This window comes from Varanus komodoensis, unplaced genomic scaffold, assembly GCF_004798865.1.
Source record: "Varanus komodoensis strain SLA01 unplaced genomic scaffold, ASM479886v1 scaffold60, whole genome shotgun sequence".
Taxonomy (NCBI): domain Eukaryota; kingdom Metazoa; phylum Chordata; class Lepidosauria; order Squamata; family Varanidae; genus Varanus; species Varanus komodoensis.
Window position 1 is genome coordinate 1,475,647 of NW_025336223.1, and position 18,647 is coordinate 1,494,293.

General features: G+C 44.1%; 1 protein-coding gene across 2 annotated transcripts in view; it reads right to left on the bottom strand.

Annotated features, from left to right (window-relative positions):
• ADGRL3 (adhesion G protein-coupled receptor L3) overlaps positions 1-18,132 on the bottom strand; it is a 394,878-nt gene extending 376,746 nt beyond the window's left edge. For both annotated transcript variants that reach the window (XM_044449737.1, XM_044449736.1), the window contains exon 1: positions 17,944-18,132. In XM_044449737.1, coding sequence (XP_044305672.1) covers positions 17,944-17,998 — 55 coding nt within the window. In that variant the 5' untranslated portion in view covers positions 17,999-18,132. The remainder of the gene's footprint in view (positions 1-17,943) is intronic.
• Between the last annotated feature and the right edge of the window lie 515 nt (positions 18,133-18,647).

Sequence of the window (18,647 nt, forward strand, 5' to 3'; positions counted from 1 at the left end):
CATTTTCCCTTCTAGACATACTAAAATAAAAAATAAACATAGTATGATCTCCCTCCCACACCTCCAGCCTTTTATTGGCTGTTGAGAAAGTGGCAGACTGAACTGTTAAACAAGTATCAGCTATTCTGGATGGAGCTCTGGCTTTCAGCCAGCTCTTCTGGTAATCTGGATTACTCTTCAGGGCAGTCAGTGGCCATCTGTGCTTTGTGAGAACTACCTGGAGAAGGGAGCTTGACACTGAGGTCACTGTGCAAAGCCCAGGGTTGTCCCTGGTGGTTCCATGTGAGCTGTTAGCAGTGTTAGGGGTAAGAAAGCAACACCGCTTAAAGCAAATAGAGCTTTAAAGTGAGCAAAACACAATGCTCTTTTGGGTTTAAAGCACAAGGCAGGCCCAGGAAAGAACACCTTCATCATCATCATCATCATCATCATCATCATCATCATCACATTTCTATGCCGCCCCTTGCCAAAGCCTCGGGGCGGCTTACAACATCCCCTCTGCCCCAGGTGATTTTAAAAGGACACGGACTGATTTATAAGCCAAACACATAGAACAGAACAGAACAGCTGTCGAAGGCACCTTGTTTTACATCATGGTTCTGTAGAGAGCTGGGCACTGAACTAGGGATGTACAGACACCACTCCCTCCATTTTGCCTGCATTTCACAGAGTGCTAGGCAACATTCGTTCTGTCATAGGACTGGATTGTGCACAAAATTCACTCCTGCAAAAAATCTGTCCTGGAAAGGTGAAACTCTTTCCAAAGTTCACATTTTCATGCTTTTGGTCATTTTTAAATAATTATTTTGTATTTTGTTATAACTAAACTTACATAAAACTACAGAAAGTAAACACAAAAGAAGCGTCTTTGAGTCCATGTGACTGAGGAAAAGCCGGTCCACCACAAGGTCTGTGGGTCCAGTTCATAGAATCCAAACCCATTTGAATCCCTTGTGGATTTCATGGAATACCTTAAATTCTTCATTGATGGTACTGAATTTTGGGGCAATTATCCAAGTTTAACATCTCAAATGCATTGAGTAAAAGGCACATATTTCCCCCACAAGTTTAATCTTCACTTACTTGTTCATTTCCAACCTGACAGAACATACACACATTCCCTCAGAACAATACAGTTTCTTCACATTCCCTCAGGCCATTGACTGGATTTACACACCAAGACTAGTGACCCCACATAGTTTAACAGTGTACAATGTTCTCCCTGGATATGCCTGACAGACGACCAAGTCGTTTTTATGCTAGTGTGGCTTTCACCCTCCTCACTCAGTCCTGTCACTGTTGGCATTTTCCCCACCAAATTAAATCTCATACTGGAAGGCTGGAGTAGCTCCTGCAGCCGCCACTCTTTCCAAGGGACTCTGTGGCAGCTGCACAGAAAGACCGTGAAAGCCACAATGCCAGGTTGAGACAACTGAAAAAACATGGCACACCATAGAATAGACCACTGTTTCTTCTTGTGTTTTCTAAAATCCAAACAAAGCATGCAGGAGTACCACAGCAGGATTTGGAAGACAGAAAAGACCAGCTTGCCCAAGAACCTATCATGGTTTGCTGTTTTGTACAAACCTGCCCACACTGTAAGTAAGTATTTTGATGTCAGGATGCTTTATAAAGCTGCAGATGTTTATCTTGTGCAAGAATATAGTCTCTAAAATCTTCCAGTGATTTCCCATGGCCATTTAGAATGAATCAATGCATCTGAAAGGTCTTTTTCACCTTTTTCGCCTTCTTTTTAGTTGTCCCTCTAGAAATAGTGTTTATTTTACAATAAGGCTGAGTAATTTATGTTGTATGCCTATTCATAACAAAGTGTTATCTTCAAATTATATTCAGCTCTTTTATTATTGCAGAAATAATTCATCCTTTTCAGTGTATTTAAATGCAAAGCATTTCTTCCCTCTTCATCTTCAACAGTGAGACTTCTTGGTTGTTTACAGGAAAGAGCCAGTGTGGTGTAATGGGTAGAGTACTGGACAGAGATTTAGGAGCTCCGGCTTCTAGTCGCCACTCAGCCAGGAAGCTCATTGGGTGACTTTGGGCCAGTCACTGACTCAGTTAGTAGGTTAGTAGCCTAACCTACTTCACAAGGTTGTTGTAAGGATAATGATGTAGGTTCCTACCCTGGGTTCCTTGCAGGGAAAAAGGCAGGACAAAAATATAAATACTAAATGAGTATCCAAAGGCTGACCTGGTCCTGTCCAATACAACAGCCTCAGTGCCTGGTAGATATTACACTCATCGCATGAAAAGAAGCCATATGTTAGCCAGGCTTTGGCAACTGAAAATGGTAGAGGCCTCCCTAGAGACAGGCAAAGAAAACTTGAGCTCATGGTAAAACATGCCACCCTTTTCCCATTCCCTTTTATCCATGCATCTTTCTGATGGTGCTAGAATGCAAAAGTGCTATATGAATGCATGCAGCACCTGCGCTGAGCTGTAGGTGGGCTCCCTGCCCCTGGTAAGGGTCTTCTGTTTTTAATTTGAAAATGTTACAAGTGAGTTCTAAACACATTTGTATTACTTTTGCATTGCACAACTGTATGGTGGTGGTTCACTTTGTGGATAGGGTTTTTTTTTTTTTAAACTCCAATGATATTTTCCCCTCCAGAAAAAATAGGAAGCGTTTTATTTTTGAAAAAAATGTAATGCAATCCTCCTGGTCTGTTCTTGTTGATGGAAATAATAAAACTAAATGAATATATTTTTCTTCCGCCCAAGCTGACTGGGGTGGCAGTGATAGCTATTATTATTATTGCTGTTATGTAAAAAATGTGAACCAGGTAGGTATCTTACAAATGACACTTGAGATTGGTGAGCCAGTCATGTTTTCATGTGAGGAGAATTCATCCATCACTGGAGAAGCAAGGTCAATTTGCTGCTAAAGAATTCAGTTCATTTGCTAGACACAGCTGTGCAATGATACAATTTGCTGCCGAGAAGGGAATCAGAGGTAAACAGATGGGAGAAGCAGTCAGAGTTTCTCTAGTGGCTGCTAGTTATTCTCTGTCTTTCTTCTTTTCCGACTTTCTTCAGAAAAGTCTCCCAAATTCTTGCCAGAACTTTTTATGATATTTATAATTCAGGTACTGGGAGTGGGGGTGGGGAGAGAGAGAAGGAACTGATGAGTGGTGCCTGAAGGACCAGAAATCTCTAGCCCTTCCTCCAAACCAGACAGGACAATATTAAGGATGTTGTTGTTGTTAGTCGCGAAGTCATGTCAGACCCATCGCAACCTCATGGACAACATTCCTCCAGGCCTTCCTGTCCTCCACTATCTCCTGGAGTCCACCTAAGCTCACACCAACTGCTTCAGTGACTCCATCCAGCCACCTCATCCTCTGCCGTCCCCTTCTTCTTTTGCCATCTATTGCTCCCAGCATCAGGCTCTTCTCCAGGGAGTCCTTCTTTCTCATTAGGTGGCCAAACTATTTGAGTTTCATCTTCAGGATCTGGCCTTCTAAAGAGCAGTCAGGGTTGATCTCCTCTAGGACTGACCGGTTTGATCGCCTTGTGGTCCAAGGGACTCGCAGGAGTCTCCTCCAGCACCACAATTCAAAGGCCTCAATCCTTTGGTGCTCAGCCTTCCTTATGGTCCAGCTTTCACAGCCATACATTGCAAATAAGCATGGGTAAAATAGAGGGTGGGGATATCTGAAGCAAGTACTGTGGGAAGAATTGAGTTAACTAACAATCAGTACTTAATAATGGCTAATTTATCATCATTTGGAATTTATTTACTAGAAACAGCTGTGCAAGGATACAGTGAGAATGTGAAACTCACCAAGAGCCTTGGGCCACCTAAATTAGGTGCAGAAGAATCAAGGCTGCTCAGAAAAAAAAGGGAGGAGGTGACAAAGGAAGGATTAAGGCCAAGTTAGCCTGCCTCAGGCAGTCACCTTCTTTGTCACCTGTGTGCCCCATACTGCAGAAAGAAAGGAATAAAAGCAGGTGGCAGGAAGGTGCAATCTTTTACATCAAAGACATGTGCCCTGAAGAGAGCTGAGCCCTCTCTGCCTTAAACTCCTGAGCTTCATCATCCAAATGCCTAACCTCTCAGAAGGGAGCAGGGCTGGAGCAGCAGTGCTGCGGGGAATGGATTAGGAAGACAGACTCGGGGGGGACTGACTCAGCTCCCTCTTGCAGGCCCCCACTTTCATGTCAGTCTCAGTCCTCCTGCATCCCCTCCAAACATCCATGGAGCAAACAGACTGTTAATCAGATGTAGTTGATGTTGACTTTACCATTCATTTTGTGCCTCAAACAGCAAGAACAAACAGGCATTTGCTTTCGGAACAGTATGGCTCACAAGCATGAATTGCAAACACACACAAGTAAATAAGAATTGACCCTAAATAACTGGGCACAATAATGTTAATTTGCAAGGATTCTCTGTTGATAAAAACTGTTACATTTCATTTTGAGAGGAAACCTGAGGGTAACAAATGCACACTAAAAGGAAAATTATATTCTTCTACTATATCCTTGGGGGATAATTTCTCAGCAAGATTCTATAAGAGTATTTCAAGCACACACACAGAGGACCAATGATAAGACAAATGCACATATAAAGAAATACTATTATTTGAACTTGTTTAGGAGAGCTGGAAAGATGGGATTACATATAAAATGTGACTGCTCCCAAATGTAAATACAAAGGACCGAAATATTTATTTAGGTATCTATTTATTTAAGGCATTTTTATACTGTTCCTATTTAGTCAGTGACTCTCAGGACGCCTTACAATGTATTAAAATTTTAAAACATAGCATACACAGCCAAAAAATATTTAAACAATATCCAATAAAAATAGCACATTAATGAGAATAAAACGAAGTATAAAATCAACAATATAATCTAATAGAAATAATTATAGCATTAATTGAATCAGGAGCCAGTTAAACAAATAACTGCAGTGTCATATAAAATAAAACATAAAATTTAACAGTTAAAATACTTTGAAAATTAAAAGATTTTAGCCTGGTGCCGAAAGATGTACAGTGTCAACACCAGGCACACCTATCTGAAAAGCTGATTCCATAACCAGGGCACCACGGCTGAAAAGGCCCTTCCCCACAAAAGCATAAATTATAAATTTAATATAATGCTTTATAGCCTTTCACTCTAGCTATTATAATGTGGACTTGACTATTTCCTTCCTTATATGATGTTTGCAGAACATATTTTAACTTAGAAATGCGCACTGACCACAAGGTTTGATTCTGACTTGGCACTTTGGGAAACTTCCTGATTATGTTCAAACCCGTTTCAGGTACCCTCTGTGAAAACTCAGAAACCAAAACCAAGTCGAGATTCAGAAAGTCAAATCTTTGTGCAACCCATAAGAATGTAAGAGCCACGCTGGATCAGACTCGTCTATTTAATCCAATACACTGTTCACACAGTGGCCTGTAGAAAATCTGCAAGCAGGCCATGAATGCAAGAGCAGCCTCCTAGTTCTCCAGCAACTAGTTCATAGACGTGCTTCTCTGATACTGGAGGAAGCATATAGACACCCGCAAAGCAGCCGTCAGAGCTTTATCTCCCATGAATTTGTCTAATCCCCTTTTCATGCCACCCAAATTGATGACCTTTAATATATATGATATAGTAGTGAATTCCAGAGCTTAACTGTATGCTGTGTGATGAAATTGTTCTTTTTATCAGTACAATCCATTTCACTGGATAAAAAATATTCACTTTTAATTTGTCAATAAGGTCAAGCCCTACACCCTTGGTTACTACTGTTTGCCTCAGTTCCTCTGATTCCCCTCCTATGAACAGTTCATTTACAGGTATCTGTCCTACATTTTCTGTAGTAAAGATAGGAGGGAAAATCTTGCTTCTCTGCCATCTTATTTTCCTTATCTGCAACTTTAACTTGGTTGTTATCCAACAGTCCACCTGTTACAATAGATGCTTCCTGCTTCTGATATATTTATAGTAAGAGTGTATGAGAATTCCATTGGAGGAATGAGAAATCTGATGGATTTTTCTGATTTAGTCATTTAGTTCCATTTCCATCTGACTGGTATCAACTCAATTTGTAAGAAGCCAAGGCAGTGCATGGATTTCACAAGGTTTTTATGGCAGAAATGCATGCATTTTAAAAATTGTTTTTGATATTGGACCAATTGTGATTTGGCAAATTGCACTAAAAATAAGTATTTTGCATATAAGCACTTACAAAGGTTTGAAATTAAAAGCTGGTGCTATTGCCCGGACCATTGAGGGGAAAAAAGACTACAGGTAGGTTAAATTGTTGCTTTGCTTTCCCCTGACAGCTGTTAAAAGGTGAACTGTCATATATAATCCATATTCATATTGCCTAAGAAAACACTCTGCCTGAATTTTGGCAGCTCCTGTTAAAACTGATTTGGTATTTCACTGATGTGGTGGCTCAAACTTTTCCACTTACAATCTTAGGAAAGGATAGAAAGGGTGTAGGACACGGAGAACTGCCAACTCCACATATGAAAAACAGAAGACCTTGCTTTGAAGGGGCTTATCTTCTGGCTAGCCCCCTTTATAAGCAAAGATCCATTCAAATCTTTTGACAACTTTCAAAAGAGAGGAAATGAATCCTATAACTTATTTGTAGGCATATTTTCCTGGATGGTGTCTGCTGCACTTTGAGATGAAACACTTCTTAAGATATTGATGTGGCAGTGATTTTTATTTTGGACCCTTGCAAGTGTGCACTAGTGAAATATCATTATTTAACAGAAAATGCAGTTTCAATACTAAAATGTTTTTAAACATGCACAAACTGCTCATAATTTTTTTTAAAAAAGCTGATGCAGACCAACACAGCTGTCATTCTGGAAGTGCAGCAACATTCCATTAGGCTTACATGAAACAGAATTCCCAGCACCTCTAATATATACATGCATGAATGCTGGCCTTGACGATGTTAGCGCTACGCCCCTGAAAGTCCCTTTTCTCCATCTCTTATTGCCTGGCATTTCCTCAGTGCATGTTTGTTTATTTTTCTACTCTTCACTTGGACAACAGTTTTCTGAAGGAAGCTTCATCTTCCCTAATAGATTGACATTGCTTATTAATCATGTCAGTGACCTCTTGAACTTGGTCATGCCCACAATTAAAAAAGCCAACAAGCAGCAGCCAATAAGCAAGTCTACCAGAAACTAGCAAAGAGGGACCCACATTTCAAGAGATCAGCCCAAGTGATGTGCTGTTTGATATAAGGTAGAAAGAAGGTTTATAGTAAATTGCTTTAGTCCATGGAATATAAAATTCCAGGATGTCAAAATCCACCCTTCACAGGATATCACAGATCACTCAACAGAAAAGATAACCTTGTACATTCAGGATTAATTTATAACAAGATCAGTCTCTCTATTACAAGCAGACATTTTAAATTTGGCAAGTGTGCTTGCTGCACACAGTCTCTATAGCTAGAATGATTTATTGATTCCAAGGTTTGAAATGTTTTATTTTGGCAGACTTCACTACTCGCCCATCTAAGAATGTTGTTTATCTGATTCTGTGTCCCTATCCTTTAGTGTATGTGGGACAGACAAGCAGAGACCAAAGATTACAAATCAGTAAGCACAAAAATAAGATTGGAACTAAAATACTTGAGGCTCCACTAGTATTATCCTTTCTGGAGTGTAATCATTCACATGGGGATTTGAGTTTTATTGAGCATGTTTCCTCAGAGGGCAGGATCCTCATGTTTCACTTTGTCCGTGGGAAAATGTAAATAGAATTGTGGATGGGGGCCCTCCTCTGCTGACAATGCGCCGTGGCTTCAACAGCCATGCCCACCTCATCTGTGTCTGGGAAACTCCCTTGCTCCAAGTCCCCTCCTGCATCTTCTGAGGGACTGCCTGCCCACCGGAGGAGTTTGGCCTTGAGATAAGCATCTTTATTTCGCTCATCTCAGTGTCTGAGGATGGCCCACATTTCAGGTCCTTCTCCCCCACACCAATTCTTTTTTCTCTTTTTCTGGAGACCAGCCAGCAGTCTGTGAGAATGTGTGGTCAAAGCACCCATCAGTCTCACTCCCAACACAGCCATAGAATTGGGCTCAGAGGAGGAAGGGGTAGTTAGGCCCAGATGTGGGGAAGTGGAGTTCCAGTGATTCAACTTGGCCTCGCAGATCAGTCAGGATCATCAGCCTTGGCAACAGGGCAGCAGCAGGAGGGCTCTGCAGGAGAAGGTGCTTCAAGAATGCCTTCCAAGATTGCCATCAGCGAAGGATGGCAGAAATGCCCAGTCAGGTACAGCCACAGGTTGAGGGCTCCCTGCCGGGCCCACGGGTCAGAAAGCAATGTATAGAGGTCTCTCCCCTGCACAGAAACCGGGAGAGTTTTTCAGAGCTTTTGCAGGAGCCAGTGGAGTGCAGCCTGGGAAATCTTCCATTCGCATGTGGAAACAGGAGCATGGCTATGACTGTAGGTGGGAGCTATATCTGGGGCAACTGAGCACGAGGCCGGTGGTCTGGAAGCCCAGAGATGCAACCAGAGACTCCTTGAAAGAATGAACGTGTATGTTGCGATTGGCTCTGAGAGGACTGCGAGCTCATGCAGGGGATTACTGAAATAAAAGGGTTTTATGGTGACCCCTGTCATGATTACTGGAAGGAGGGGCAGAATATTTACACTGATCAAAACTGCACTGATATATTTATTAAGTATTAACAGGTTTGACTAGGAAGTGCTGTCATGTTTGGAATATGTGAACATATAATTTGAACTATGAAACAATTAGCCTAAGGGTATTAAAAATACAACTTTGTTTATAGTTAATCTGTAGGCTATTACCATCTCTACCTGATATATCAAAATGCTCTTGCAGAAAAAAGCCCAGTACAAATTATTTCTCAAATTAGCAATCTCCAAATAAAAAGGATTTGAATTATCTATCAGAAAAACTCCTGGCTTGAAACAGCATCACAATATAATGTATGCACCTATGACATGTTTTACAATTAATTCTGAGGCTTGCTATTCTGCATGAATACTAAAATACCACATGAAAAACTACTGGTTAATAAAATTTAATTTAATTTAATTTAAATAAACATTTACATCCCATCCTTTCTGATGAATGGGTCAGGATGGCTTACAATAAATTAAAATATTACAATAATACAATGATAAAACAGTAAATATTAAATCAATATAAAACAACACTTCATAAAACTAAAGAAAAAGAAAAAGGAGGAAAAGAATAGAAAATGTAACTGTGGAAAAAAGAACTTAAAACATCTAAAAACCTTAATTATTAAAATGGTGGTTGAATAAAAAGGTCTTTACCTGGCGCTGGAAAGAGTATAAAGTCTTTATACTCTTATAAAAGCATGAATACATGTGAAAGTGAAACTCCAAATATATGTTTTTCTTCCTATGTATGTTAAGAGCAAATGTCACCTTTCTTTGCTCCCATCCAGCCAGTTACATTATCTCACATTCATCTTTATGACAATGAAAAGATGCAGTCGACTAGGAAAACCACAGAGGCAGGCGGGTCAGCAGGCAGCAGTGGGATGAGAAAATGGTGACAACACACCATTGGGAACTGGTTACATACGATGTAAGAGGAGCACACTGCCAGTGGAATAGGAGAGATGAAACCTCAATGAAATTTGGGCCAGGTGATGAGATTCCAGCCCCCTGAAGAACTTTCTTTTGTCAGCAAGCATTTTTGTTCAGTACTTGCATTCGGAAACCTGGACTAAGCATTATTTCTTACAGAAATACATTCCAGTGAAGCAGGCACCATGTATGTGAACAGGCAAGTCTGTTAAAGGGCTATTTTCTTCAAGGTTAATAAGCTGATTGCATTACTCTTCTCCAGTCCGACCCCATTTCAGGACTAGGTTGCCTCTGTACGAAGGCTATACAGGGCAACTGCACCCTTGCTGCTTCCTCTGGATTACTCATCAGCTTTCAGTGTCATTGACAATGGTACCTTTCTGGACTGCTGAATTGGTATAAGGGTGGGTTCCAGAAGGTGGGGTTGGGAGTCTGCTTCAAGACCCTTGGCGGTTGGGTTTCATCTTGTCCCCTTTATTAGTCAACGTGATTATGAATGCAGACGATACCCCACTCTATCACGTCACTGCTTTTTATTACATGAAAATAGAAAACAATAGAAGAGTTGGAAGGGCCCCTGGCTCTGCTTCCACCTGGGCTCACCCATCTGGCTGCAGGCTCACACCTTTCCAGCTTAGTAAAGGTGGATTGGCATGCTAGCTTGATGTATAGCCATGCAGGTAGGTGATGGGGAGCTACCTGGGGTGGTGATAGAGGCTGTGAATTGATGCCTGAGTACAGCTATGCATTAGCTAACCAACCAGGTGAGTTCAGACAAAAGAGAAGTGCTGTTGCTCAGCAGGAAAGCTAATTCAGGCCTACTCTGAGTTGGGTTGTAATATCCCTGGAGGACCAGTTTATAGTTGGGGTGGGGTGCTCCGGAACCTGATTTTGTTCCTGGGCTGTCAAGTAGTGACTGACTGAAAGCACTTTGCATAGCTTCACCTGAAACTATGCACCTGTCAAAAAAGTCAGGTTGCTTACCTGTAACTGTCGTTCTTCGAGTGGTCATCTGTGCAGACACACATAATGGGTTCTGCACCTGAGCAGTGCCTGTTGTCAGCCAGAATACCCAAGCTACAATGGTTTTTGGAAGGAACTCCGCACCCCTCCCCACTGGTGCTATATAAGGCAGAGCGCCCGCCATTTTCCTCAGTTTCTGGAGACAGGCAGATCACCCCCTAGTGGAGCATGCCACCTAGTAAAGGAGTCAATAGAAAGAGACTACCATCCCATTCCTTGACACCGAGTGGGGCCGGAGGGCGGGTTGTGTGACTGCACAGATGACCACTTGAAGAATGACAGTTACAGGTAAGCAATCTGACTTTCTTCTTCGTGGTCTCTGTGCATCACACATAATGGGTGATGTTCATCCATCATTTTCAATGAGGACCTTGACATCTAATGGGTTGTGAGTTGTCCACGGTGTGTCCACAGGTGGCTGATAAGGCTGATACAGGCACGGAGTGTTCTGCCACATGTCAGGCAGACATGTGTGGGCACCACTGTTGCAGCGTTTGCAACCCTGGCTTTACGAAGTGCTTGCTACTCTTGTGCTATTGTTGTCCTTCTGGCTTCAGAAGTTTGGCAGCCTTGGTGGATCAGCGTGCGCCATGTCAATCGGTCTTGTGCCAGGGTCTCCCAGGAGGTGGTGTTGATAACCAGGGACTTGAGAGAGACTTTCAGCGTGTCTTTGTATTGCTTCTTTTGTCCCCCGTGCGATCGCTTTCCTTGAGACAGCTCACCATAGAAGAGCTGTTTAGGGATGCGGTGGTCTGGCATCCTTGCAATGGGTGATTAGCAAGCTTCACTCACCGGAGGTAGGTCGGTGTCGTTAGTGAAGAATGGATGAAAGGATGGCTCGTCTGAAGGAGCAATCTTGCCTGGCTCAGACATCCAGCCTCTAGTGTCTGGTAAAGGTATAGGGAGTTGTCCATGTAGCAGCTTTCCAAATGTCCAGCAGTGGAACTCCTGATGAGAAAGCTGATGAGGTCTCCATCACTCTGGTAGAATGACCCCTAGGGGCAATGGGAAGATCTATCTTGGCCAGCTGGTAAGCCAGTTCAATAGTCTGTACTATCCATTTCAATAGTCTCTGGGCAGAGAGAGGGGCACCCTTGTCAGGTTCAGAATATTTGACAAATAAGCGTTTAGTTTTCCTGAAACTCTCTGTGCGTGACCGATAGAAAGCTAGGCACCGATGCACATCAGGAGAATGGAGAGTTTTTTCTATCGGGGTGGACGGGGACGGGAAGAATGCTGGAAGCACAATTCCTGGTTAATGTGAAATGCTGTGGCCACCTTAGGGAGAAATGCCGGATCTGTGTGTAGAACTACATTCTCCTTGTGGAAGTTAAGATATGGTGGGTCCAAACAGAGGGCGGACAGTTCACTTGCCCTCCTCACTGAAGTAATGGCGACCAAGAAGGCTACTTTCCAAGATAGCAATCTTAAATCCGTCGTTGCAAGGGGTTCGAAAGGCGCTTTGGTGAGAGCATGGAGAACTACTGAAAGACTCCAAGTCAGTACCGACGGTCGGGTTGGAGGATGGAGATTTCGTAGCCCCTTAAGGAAGCGTTGAATGAGTGCATGAGAAAACACGGACGAACCCGACAGAGGACCGCGGAAATGGGATATAGCTGCAATATAGACCTTGATAGAGGTAGGCTTAAGTCCAGACTGATGCAAAGAAAGTAAGAAAGAAAGGATGTTATCAACAGAAGCCAATTCTGGGTTAAAACTGTTTGCTTTCGCAAATGTGGTGAAACGTTTCCACTTCGCCTCATATGACCAATGAGTAGGTGGTCTAAGGGCGGACTGTAGGATGAACTCGATCTCCTGCCGAGATGATGCAGCTCCGGAGGAGAGTCGAGTGAGGTCCTCCAATACTGAATAGCGTTCTGGCGTCGGAGCCGAGGTGTCTTGTCGAAGTCTGTGAGGGTTGGTAGCAGTAGTTAGTGCAGGAGCCACGCGGTCAGATTGAGGGTGTTGAGACCGGGATGAAGAATCATCCCCTTCCCCTGAGTAATTAGGTGAGGGATGTGTGGCAGACGGAAGAACGTATGTCTTGATAGCCTGAGAGCGGTCGAGAGCCAGGGTTGACGGGGCCACCATGGTGTAATGAGAATGACCTTTGCTCAGTCCCGGGCAGCCTTCTCCAGGGTGCGGGTAATCAGTGGAATCAGTGGAAAGGCGTACAGGAATAAATCCAACCAACTCACCATTAGGGCATCCCCTAGTGAGTTCGGGCCCACTCCCACCCTGGAGCAATACGTCTTGCATTTTGAATTCGAGGCTGTCGCAAACAGGTCTAATGTCGGGGTACCCCACCGGGTAAACAAGTCTTTGCAAATTTGGTTGTCTAATTCCCACTCGTGGGTTGATGACATCTTTCTGCTCAAGGTATCTGCTTCTTGGTTGTGTACTCCTGCTAGATGGATCGCTGTGAGCGAAATCCCTCTGGGAATACACCAGTCCCAAATCTGCATGGATTTATCTGTTTGTTCAGATAAAAAATGGTAACTGTGTTGTCGGAGGCCACCTGCACCGATCGGTTCCGTAACATGGGTTTGAAAGATTGTAGTGCCTTGAAAACTGCTAGCAAGTGGAGAAAGTTGATGTGGTTGGACCTCTCGTGTGCTTGCCAGGTGCCCTGTGTCTGTAGGTTGGAACAGTGCACTCCCCAACCCGTGAGAGATGCATCGGTATGGAGCGAAATGGAGAGTTGTTGCTGGTGAAACAGAACGCCGACGGTGAGATTGTCAGGGTTCATCCACCATGTCAGAGTCTGCCGAACTGAAGCGGGAGGAAGGAGATGTTGCCTTGGGGAGTCGCGGAGTGGCTGGAACACTGTGTTGAACCACAACTGGAGTAGTCGCATTCGTAGTCTGGCATTCGGAACCACTACGACAGTTGACACCATGTGACCCAGCAGTTTTTGAATAAGCAAAGCTCGAACTTGCCTGCCCTTGTGAACCCGAGCGGCTACTGAACAAAGTCTGTCCATTCAGGTTCGTGGTAAAAATGCTCGTGCTCGGACCAAATTTAGTTGCGCTCTGATGAACTCGATGACCTGTGAAGGAGTGAGACAGGATTTCTCGGTATTAATAACAAGACCCAAGTCCTTCAGACGAGTGCACGTAAGGTGAATGTCTGCAACAAGTCAGTCCTGAGATGCGGAAACGATGAGCCAATCGTCTAAACAAGGATAAATTTGGACACCTTGTTGATGAAGGTGAGCACATATCTGAGCCATGCACTTTGTAAATACCCCGGGGGCTGTGGCAAGTCCGAATGGGAGGACATTATATTCAAAAATGTTGGAGCCAACTGTAAATCGGAGAAACCTCCTATAAAACAGACAGATACCTATATGGAAATAGGTGTCCTTCAGATCAATGGATGTGAACCAATCTTCTCTCTCTAGCAGGAAGAATATTTTATAAGGTGGTCATACGGAATTTCTTAGTCGTAATAAAGGCATTGATGCCCCTTAGATCGAGTATGGGGTGTAGGCCACCATCTCTCTTCGGTACCGTAAAATATTTAGAGTAGAAACTGCAGGATCCATCGGAATGGGAGAGTTAGCGGATTGCTCCCTTATGAAGTAGCTGGGATACTTCTTCTAAGAATTTCTGATGAGGCAGTATATAGTCCCGGACCTGAAGGGGAGATGACGTCAAACTCAATTCTATATCCAAATTCAATTATGGAAAGGACCCATTTGTCAGATGTGATGGTCTCCCAAAGAGGGAGCCGGCCTTGCAGCCGGTCCCCATAGGGAGGGAGGAGGGGTGTAGGAGAGAGAGGATCGGTTCACAGAGCCCATCAACGTTGCCTCTTATCAATGGGTTGGCGGCGGTGGCCCTGTTGATATTGGGCGGCCAGTTGCGTGCGATTCCGTTGTTACTGCTGGGGGAAGTGTTGGCGTGACTGGAAATGGTGGTAAGGTTGATATCTTGGGTATCGAGATTGATGCCACTTACGACGGCTCAAGCCCGGGATCTCCATCTTCCTGGTGGTGGCCCGAGCATTATAAATATGCTCGAGCTTGTGGTCCGTCCTATTGTGGAAGAGGCCCAATCCGTCGAATGGCATCCACTCGATCTGTCTTTTGGTTTCCTCCGAGAAGTTGCATGAGTGTAACCAGGCATGCCTTCAGAGAGTGACAGATCCAACTAGAGTGCGGGAATCGCAGTTGACATGATGGCGGACTGTCGTGAGCTGTTAGATCGCGAGTTGCATCGCCTCCCTTATGAAGACCCGGACTAGGTCACGTTGTTGCTCTGGGATGGACGAGGTGATCGAATCCAACTGCTCCATCAGAAAATACTGATACCTCGCCATCGTCGCCTGGTAGTTGAAGATTCTCAAGCCCAGTCCCATAGCCGCATAAATGCGCCTCGCCATAAGGTCGATTTTTCTTCCTTCCTTGTCCCTTGGGGCCGAGTGCTCTCTGTTGTCTTGCCCCTGAGAGGACTCAACCACGATGGAGTTGGGCTTCGGATGTTTAAGAAAGAAGGGAATGTCTTGCTCCTTAACTTTGTACATTGATTCGTACCTTCGGGATGTCTACTGAGGTTGATCAGGAGAGGTCCAGGTATCCTTCATAGCCTCCCGTAGGGTTGTAATCAACAGGATGGTAATCGTGGAAGATTGCTCTTTACAGACAATATTATAAAAGTTGTCCTTGTTAACATTGGGCTGATGCTCAACCACAATCTCCAAAGCTCTAGTTAAGTGTCCCATAAGTTCACTGAAGGTAGCATAGGACTCTTTGGGTGACCCAGGACCCTGGGTGGATATGATATGAGTCGTATGGATATGGAGGACTGGAGGAAGATTGAGCCGGAGAATGAGGATGGTGAGAGGTTGTTGGCGCCGAAGTATAAGGGACTTTAGCCCTTGCCTGACGGGATCAATTACCGTATTCCCTCGGTATGTAGTAGCCGTATGGGGGTGGACCCCAGTATTGAGGCTGCGAAGCCTCTGGCCCTTCATAAGGCATCGGGACCCATGATCTGGCAGATTGTCCCGATGAGCGGCAATGCTGGTGGGATTCCACCACCACGGGCCTCCTGGGAGCCTCTGGAGAGGACGGCATCGGAGTCGGCGAACGAGCCGGTTGATGGCAAGGCAAAGATCTTGGGGGAGAGTCACGGATCTCTCCATCCAACATCGACCCATGAACGACCCGTTTAGGTGGATGTAACATGGTTGGGACCGCAGGTTCAACCCTCTGTGGGGATCTGTGCGGCGTGACTTGCATTAGCTCTCTCATTGTCAGTGCCGAGGGTGTCGGGACCGATGGTGCTGTCTGGACTGAAAGGGTGGTTGAATCCGAATCGCTCCAAGATTCCAGAGCAGGCCTATGCTTCCTGCTGGCCTTGCTTGATTTATCTCTCTTGGCCTTCTTCAGGACCGATGGCTCCCCGTGGTCAGAATGCTTCTGCTTCCCCTTTTGTTTGATCAAGGAATGGGAGGAGCGAGAGGTCTCCTCGGAAGCAACTCCCCCAGATGGTGGGTGAGGGGAGGTCACCATGGAAGGGCCGGCTGGCATAGGCTGAGTGGCGAGCTCATCAGAGGCTAGTAAGGCCTGATCCCAAAGGATCTTTCTTAGCCTATTCTCTTGGTTCTTCCTGGCCTGTTTAGTGAAGGCCTGGCAGTGCCCGCATTTGTTGGTGCGATGCCCATCTCCCAGGCAGAAGAGGCAGAGCTCGTATGGGTCCGCTGGGGACATTTTAGTCCCGCATTTCGAACACTTTCGAAACGCCGCACACTGAGCCCCCGAGAAGATCAGAAGAGGGATAGTAAAGGTAAGAGAAAAAGTAGAAATACTAACTATATATATATATATGTATGTATGTATGTATGTATGTATGTATGTATGTAAAGAGGAAAGGATTAACCAGGAAACAAGGGAAAAGAACTTAGATTCAATGGGTAAGAACGATTCTAGAACAAACAAGTAAGTACGAGAAGACAAGGTAATGGCTCGAGGCAATGTGATCTGCGGTTGAAAGAAGACTGAGGAAAATGGCGGATGCTCCACTTTATATAGCACCAGGGGGAGGGGTGCGGAGTTCCCGCCAAAAACCATTGTAGCTTGGTTATTCTGGCCAAAAACAGGCACAGCGCAGGCACAGAACCCAGTACGTGTGATGAACAGAGACCACGAAGAAGAACTGTGCATGCCTTGTTCACATTCAGATTAGAGAACTGCACTGCATCCTACCTGTGTCTGCCCGTGAAGTGTTCAGAAATTTCAGCAGGTGCAGTATTCACTGCCTAAATTGTCATTTAGGTTTTACATTTAAGAACATTTTACTCCAACCTTTTAATGTAAACTTGCTCCAAATTTGTTGCTCCAGATTTGTTTCTTGTGCAATACAAAGTGCTATTTATAGGTATATAAAGCCCTAAATTGTTTGGGACCATAATATTTAAAGGGCCTCATTTTTCCACATGAGCCTGCTCTCTGGCTGCAATCATCATCTGAGGGCTTTCCTGGCATCCCAAGGTTTGTGATGCTGGGCAGGTCATTTTCAGTTCTGATACTCAGGGAGTAGCATTCTCTTGCTTGGAAGGCCGAAATCTCTCCCCCCCGCCCCATGGCTGTTCATTACTTATTTATTGTTATATCAAAATATTAGTTTAATCTGACATTTTCCCACATAGCTGTTGCATATTTTACTTAGGTCTGGTTCTAGATTTCCATTTTGTTTTAATTAATGATTGAGAGTAACCTTGAAGTTAAGTTACTTCCCAATGTCAGGATCAGGCCTGAGCAACCCTGCAAGTGCTTGCAGAACCAGGAATACCCCTGCAGGCTCTTGCAGGAAACACCTGAGAAGCAATTATGCAGTGCAGCTGGAGGCCCTGGAGACCAGCATAAAAGGCTTCCTGACACTGCTGCTCTTTGCCAGAGCAATACAGATAGTTTCTGGGATGTCTTCCCTCCTGTATAATATTGTACTGCCTGCTACCCTGATCCTGACCTGCTGACCACACCACCAGCCTCTAGCCCAACCAAGCTGTAGAACCTAGCTTCACACCTGCACCCTGGTCCTGGAGTTCTGCCTGTCCGAGCTTCCACCCATGTCCTGGCTGTTATACTTATTCTCAAGAAAGCCAGCTAGCCAATAACTTTGCTTATAGAGGGACACTTGCTGCTTCTACAAAGATACTTGTCACAGAGCTTTTAAAAAAACATCTTAGCCCAAGTCAAAGGTTTCTCATTTTCAGAACTTTATTTTAATCAAAGCCATATCTTTAAAGCTACATGTCAGTGAGAACTGTGCACGTTTACATCTCTTTCCAATAAGAAAATCGGGGGAGACCCAATAGCTCTTTGTGCACTTACCATGGGCTGCAGATGCCAAGAGCATAGTGAGGAACAGCAGCTGTGGTGACCACATGACTGTGGACCAAAACTTAAGGCTACTTGAGCAATTAAGTTTCCAAAAAAAATGAAGCAAGGTTTCTCTTTGCTGGCAGCTGTCCAGGAGATATTCGCTTTAATCCAGTGGGAGGAATGGACTAGCACCCACACCAACTCTGTCACCTAGTACCCAAAACTCAAGACCTAGAAAGAAAAAGAAAAAGAAAAATTAGCAAAATATCAGGAGTTTCTGCTTAAGACAGTCACTGTGAACTGGTACAGTTATACCAAGAAGCAAGCCTTCCCAACTATTTTTGTTACTGTGAATTGAGTAAATTCATATCAAGACTGAACTCACAATATTGCACCATTTTCATTCTTTTAAAAATAGTTTCCAGCATAGCTTATAACTGATGTTAATAATGATGTTGAATAAATATTGTCATTATCTTCTTAGATGTATCTTAAGTGTTACAGAGAATCTCAGCCATGATAGCTTATATATCTTGCAAGGGAGCCAGCTCTCCTCTCCATGTAGGAGGAGACCTGAGTGAGGAAATGTCTCAGCTCCAGTGACGAAGCATCAGCCCACACATGAGTTAAGTAATTGGGTGAGGAGAAGGTAAGTGCTAATTTACTGATCTCCTTAAATATCTATATAAATTACTCCAGGTAATCATCCCAAA